The sequence below is a fragment of the Chelonoidis abingdonii genome, unplaced genomic scaffold, assembly GCF_003597395.2.
Source record: "Chelonoidis abingdonii isolate Lonesome George unplaced genomic scaffold, CheloAbing_2.0 scaffold0550, whole genome shotgun sequence".
NCBI lineage: Eukaryota > Metazoa > Chordata > Testudines > Testudinidae > Chelonoidis > Chelonoidis abingdonii.
In genome coordinates, this window is record NW_027424811.1 from 1 (window position 1) to 6,543 (window position 6,543).

The window sequence follows — 6,543 nt, forward strand, 5'->3', positions numbered from 1 at the left end:
TGTCAACTAAAAAGAAAAAACAAGACTCTTTCAGTTTCCTAAATATTCAGATTATCAAACAAATTAGTCTCTTACTCTTTAACCAACAACCTATCTATAATTTTCATTTCTCATTGGTAACAATAACATTTCAAAATCACAAATTCTTGTCATATATGTTAGTTTTCTTTTAATCCCACTGCCAGACAAACGGTAACAGTTATCTGCCGTGATGGGGAATGGAGAATTCTGAGTCACTCCTTCTCCGTTCCAAGTATTAGCAGGGTAACCTGTTAGTCTGGATTGTAAAATGTGACAGAGTTCCTCTGGCACCTTTATTGGTGGCTAACAGCATATTTGCGTGCATAAGCTTTTGTGGGTGAATCCCCACTTCGTCGATGAATGTAGTGGAATTTCCAGAGGCGTGTATAAATATTGCAAGCAGAATCATACTAGAGGATACCAGGATTAGTTCAATCAAGGGAGGATGAGGCTCTCTTCTAGCAGCGGAGGTTGTGAACAGCAAGGCAAGGGAGGGGAAACTGCCTTTGTAGTTGGCTAGCCATTCACAGTCTTTGTTTAATCCTGAGCTGATGGTGTCAAGTTTGCAAGCTCAGCAGTTTCTCTTTGAAGTCTGGTCCTGAAGTTTTTTTTGCTGCAGGATGGCTAATTTTAAACCTGTGAGACTGAAGTGTTATCCTATAGATTTTGTATATTGCTTATGCTCCAAAATGTCTTTTAGTCTATAAGGTGCCACAGGACTTTGTCGCTTTTTACATCTCCTTGCAGTATCACAGAGGCTGAAATGACACTTTTTTCGGGCCCTTGCTCCTCTTCAATTAAATATAATTTGAAAAGTTCCCATGAAAACTGCTCTTCAGCACAACCCACAGCAATGTGAGAACAACTGGCAATGACAGAGTCTGCATCATTGGTGACTAACAATAATTTTGCAATAGGAGGAATGGCATAAATGTGATGCTAATAAGCTGCTGGCTGCGAATGAAGTTTTTCCCACAATCACTGCTTTCCCCTGTGTGGATTCTGAGATGGGTAAGAAGGTGTGAGCTGTGAGTGAAGGTTTTCCCACACTCACGGCACACATAGGGCCTCTCTCCTGTGTGGATTCTCCGATGCCCAGTAAGGTTTGAGCTGCAAGTGAAGGTTTTCCCACACTCACGGCATTCATAGGGCCTCTCCCCTGTGTGGATTCTCTGATGTTTAGAAAGGACTGAGCTGTGAGTGAAGCTTTTCCCGCACTCACGGCATTCATAAGGCCTCTCTCCTGTGTGGATTCTCTGATGTTGAGAAAGGGCTGAGCTGGTAATAAAGCCTTTCCCACACTCACTGCATTTATAGGGCCTCTCTCCTGTGTGGATTCTCCGATGCCCAGTAAGATGAGAGCTTTGAGTGAAGGTTTTCCCACACTCACGGCATTCATAGGGCCTCTCCCCTGTGTGGATTCTCTGATGTCGAGAAAGGGCTAAGCGGCTAGAGAAGCTTTTCTCACACTCAGTGCATGTATTTTTCTTCTTTCCCACGAGGATTTTCTGCTGTGTAGTGGTTTCCATGACGCTCTTCTGAGTTTCCCGACAGAAAATAAATTTACCCATTTTCTCTCCTGGCTGCTTTCCCTGCTCTCTTTCTGGTGTGTGCTGAGTCTTGCATGATTTTCTCTGCTCATGACTCGTCGACACACTTCTTTTTGATCTTTGCGATAATTCTCTGTGTTTATCCACTTGCTCGACATTTTCCTGCTGAGAATTCTGCTCCTCTTTCTCACCTACCATTGCATCAGCTGCTGTGATAGAGACAGAAACCTCAAAACAGGGATGGAAAGGGGAACACCAAACCAATACAAGTGCTGGAGACAGGTCAAATAAAAACAAGAACGGAATTCCTCCAAACTCTTCCCCTAAATAGGAGAGAGGAGGGGATCAATTGGGCCTTTACATCCCATCCAAACTCAAAGGAAGGAAGCCATGGCCTGGTGTCTGCTGGGATCTACAGGAAGCCATGAGCTATATTTACCCTGAGGATGCGACCCTTGCTGCTAGGGACAATAATGAACATTAGACCTCCCAAGGACAGAAATTGGGGGGGGGGGGGGCGGGGGCAGATATTTTTTTCAGGCACTTACAGATTCTGAGCTGGGTTTAATGTTTCCTCACCTGTGCGGGAGCTCTCAGAATCCGTCTTTCCTCTGAACCCTGAAGGTCTGGGACCCATGGATCTTCTCCTTGTTCCAGCTGGAGATTAGATGAGGTTTGGAAACTGGCAAACCCTGCTCAGATGAAAGAAACAACAAGGAGTTCAGTTGATTTCATATGACTGTGTTATAAAAAACACTATTAAATTTAACTTCAGTGCTTAGTGTGACCCAGTGTGTGCCTGGGGCAGTCCTCACTGAAAAGGCCAAGATCAAGGCAGGCTGAAAAAGAGAGAGCAGATGCTCCCAAAACTGGTGGTTAACACGGAAGTTAAACTCACCCGACCAGTCACCAGCTGTGCTTCTGATCCCCCATGCTGGTTATTGAGAAATTGAAAAAGAAAAGAAATCACACGGCCCCCTTTATTGCATTCTAGTTCTCTGACTCCCAATCAGCACCTAGGTCCAGCACAGTGAGAGGTTATTTAAAAACTCTGCTCACATAAACAGTGTTCTTCTGACCCCAGAGTCAGCCACATTACCAGGTCAGTATAGGTTGCATCTTACCCAAAATACTACAATGCCAGCCAATCCTTAGCACCTAAACTAAAGGTTATAAGCAAGAAAGCATCTAAACTAAAGGTTTATTATAAAAAAGAAAGAAAGAAAAAGGGAGTTGTTAAATGGGAAAGCAGTCAGATATATATATTTCTGAATGTATCTGGTTCTTATGCAGTACTGATGAGTTTCTGGCTTGAAAGGCTCCCTGCTGGTACACATCACAACATTCAGTTCTTTGTTCGAGCCTTCGGTTTGTAGTAGAAATTGCCCCAGAGGTAGGAAGAGGATTGAAGACAAAATGGAGATGATGCAGCTGCCCTTTATATTCCTTTTGCCAAGTGGGTTCTACTTCCTGTGTCCCAAACACAAGCTTCATAGCACATGGCATGGAAAAGCCTTGGGGATCTCAGTAAACAGGCATATCCCTGCATGTCTTGCTGACTCAATAGCTGTAAACCCCTTAATCCTTTCAGTGGGTTTTATTGTATGGCTGATGACCCTGGATGGGCCATCGAACAGGCTGGGCAGCGCTGATGCCAATATGTTTGGGGGGTGTCACCAAGAAAAACACTACACAAGTCTGGAATACAGAGATACCCTACATATCTGTAACTCACAATACAAAGATAGAAACAAGATCATCATACTTGGAAATCATCAAACATTTTCATGACACCTTACATGGCATATCTAGCACCATTTATTGCAAGTTCATCATATTGGTATTTATAATAATAAAATAATAATAATAATATAAAGTGTCTTTCAATCCATACAGTGTCACTTAATAAACCAATCAGTTCCAGGACCGGTTCCCCGGTGTTTGAAGATGCCGAACACATTGCTTGTGAGGGACTGAAATACCCACATAGATGTTTGGAACACACAGACACTGTGCAAGTCTGTTCCCCTATGTTCACTCTTCTAGAAAATTACGATCAATTTTGTTCATAGTATGTGTCACGGCTGAATCCCCACTCTGTCACTCCGAGTGCAGAAAGGGGGCCCGACAGGATTCTACAAATTAATTTGTGCACTCTAGACTTGTATTAAACCCTCAAAGTACAGCTTTTCTCTGACCTTGGCTTGGTAAATGCTGCCACTACCCAATGCAAAAAAACCCCCAAACCCTGGACCCAGGAAGGAGCACTTGAGAATTCTTCCCTCTGGGGCACCCTCAAGCCCTTTTGCCTCCCCTCTGGGAAAGAGCTGAGAAAGAAAACAAAGGAAATTAGATGTGGCTACCAGATAATCAATAATATGCACAAACCTCTTCGGACACCAAAATCCAATCCTGTTCTTAAAAGAGGTAAATTTTATTATTAAAATTGAAAAGGAAAACAATACATCTGGAACTTAGGCTTTTGCTAGACTTAAAAGAAAACTATTTTTGTAAGCATCCCAAAATAGCTTTCTCGGGGTTCAGCTTAAAGCTTACAAGCAAACAAAAGCATCTGGGACAGCACAGAAGAGCTCCAAAAGCCAAAATAAAAAATATAAATCTGATTGTCTCTCTGTAAACATTCCCTGTCCAAATCATTTTTTCTAGGCATGGAAGATGAATTTTCATACCTGCTTCAAGCCATACACAGCATTGCTACTCCGTGTCGTCTTCTCCGGAGAGACAACAGACAAAGGGAAAGTTACTTTCCCATTTTAACAAAGTTCAAGTCTTTCCATTGGCTCTTTGGTCAGGTGCCCAATACTTTTCTTTTACCTGTTGGCTTGTTAACCCTTTAGAGTAAAGCAAGCAGAGAACTCACACCAACACGGATTTTACAGCCAACTGCTGGGCTGGGTGTTTTATAAAAGGGAGATCCCGCCCCTCCCCTCCATTTATCACTGTATGGCCTGTGAGGTACCATTTGAAAAGACATAATCTACTGAATATCCTCCTGTTTAAAATATGTAGCAACACTGTATGTAAAGTTATGAGATTTTACGGTATGATATTACTTGAAAAAGTTGCAACTCTAACCCTAAGTTCCTCAGAGACAGCAAGGCGAACAACTGATCAAATTCTCCACCAGGCGGGAAGGTGTGAAACGACATTTACATTTCCATCACCAGGGATCACTTGAAGCTCATATCTATGACAGCCTGTCACCATGACTCAGCTGAGAACTGAATTTGTTTCTAGTACAAAGGACTGAATTATTAAAAGAGGTGAGGAAAATGCATGAGACTCTCTCTCTCCCCCCTTTCCCTCTGCTCATGACAACTCTTGAAGCACTGAATTGTGGGCGGCAGGGAGCAGCAGGTTAGGGGGAGTCCTGGCTGAAACGAAAACCAGCCTGTCTCAGCAGATGGTGAGAGAAACATTTGTTTTGAATCCATTTTAGCTTGTTAAGTTAAACATTAGTTTGTGTTTTATCTTGCATTTCTTTTGTAAACAATTCTGACTTTAAGGCCTCATTATTGTAGTCACTGAAAATCTTTTTTTTCACTAGTTAATAATTTTGATTCCTTTTTTTATCTAATCAGTGTGTTTGGATTAAAGTGTGTTGGAAACTCCATTTGGAATAACAAGGCTGGTGCATGTCATATTTTCCACTGATGAAACAACAGATTTCATATGAGCTCCCATTGTTCAGGAGTGTGCTGGACAGGACAAGATGCACATTTCTGGGGGAAGTCTGGGACCAGAGAATTTTCTGGGGTTCTCCTGTGAGGTACTGTAATTCAGGAGTTGCTGACTAGTAGCACTTAAAACTGTGTAGCTGGGAGTGAGTTACCATGCTGGAGAGTTGCCCTTTTCTGAACCTTTTCTAGTGCTAAAATATCTTCTTTGAGGTGAGGAGACCACATCTGTACACAGTATTCGAGATGTGGGCATACCATGGATTTATGTAAGGGCAATAATATACTCTCAGTCTTATTCTCTATCCCCTTTTTAATGATTCCTAACATCCTGTTTGCTTTTTTTGACCGCCTCTGCACACTGCGGGGACATCTTCAGAGAAGTATCCACGATGACTCCAAGATATTTTTCCTGACTTCTTGTAGCTAAATTAGCCCCCATCATATTGGGTGTATAGTTGGGGTTATTTTTTCCAATGTGCATTACATTACATTTATCCACGTTACATTTCATTTAACATTTTGTTGCCCATTCACTTAGTTTTACAAGATCTTTTTGAAGTTCTTCACAGTCTGCTTTGGTTTTAACTATCTTGAGCAGTTTAGTATCATCCGCAAACTTTGCCACCTGCCTCTTTACCCCTTTCTCCAGGTCATTTATGAAAACGTTGAATAGGATTGGTCCGAGGACTGACCCTTGGGGAACACCACTAGTTGCTCCCCTCCATTCTGAAAATTTACCATTTAGTCCTAACCTTTGTTCCTTGTCTTTCAACCATTCTCAATCCATAAAAAGATCTTCCCTCTTATCCCATGATAACTTAATTTATGTAAGAGCCTTTGGTGAGGGATCTTGTCAAAGGCTTTCTGGAAATCTAAGTACACTATGTCCACTGGATCCCCTTGTCCATATGTTTGGTGACCCCTTCAAAGAACTCTAATAGATTAGTAAGACATGATTTCCCTTTACAGAAACCATGTTGACTTTTGCTCAATAATTTTTGTTCTTCTATGTTCCTGACAATTTTATTCTTTACTATTGTTTCAACTAATTTGCCTGGTACAGACATTAGACTTACCAGTCTGTAACTGCCAGGATCGCCTCTAGAGCCTGTTTTAAATATTTGCGTAACATTAGCAATCTTCCAGTCATTGGGTACAGAAGATGATTTAAAGGACAGGTTACAAACCATAGCTGATAGTTCCGCAATTTCACATCTGAGTTCCTTCAGAACTCTTGGGTAAATACCATCTGGCTCCGGAGACTTGTTTCA

At 41.9% G+C, this 6,543-nt stretch overlaps 1 protein-coding gene across 1 annotated transcript; it reads right to left on the reverse strand.

The window, feature by feature from the left end:
• Positions 1-503: 503 nt before the first annotated feature.
• Positions 504-2,038, reverse strand: LOC116831125 (uncharacterized). The gene has a single exon (XM_075061408.1). It carries the CDS (start codon positions 1,767-1,769, stop codon positions 918-920), a length of 852 nt encoding a protein of 283 aa, XP_074917509.1. The 5' UTR covers positions 1,770-2,038; the 3' UTR covers positions 504-917.
• Between the last annotated feature and the right edge of the window lie 4,505 nt (positions 2,039-6,543).

What these genes read in the sequence shown, in the direction of transcription:
- LOC116831125 (XM_075061408.1), bottom strand. Translation starts at nt 1,769, where the DNA reads ATGGTAGGTGAGAAAGAGGAGCAGAATTCTCAGCAGGAAAATGTCGAG.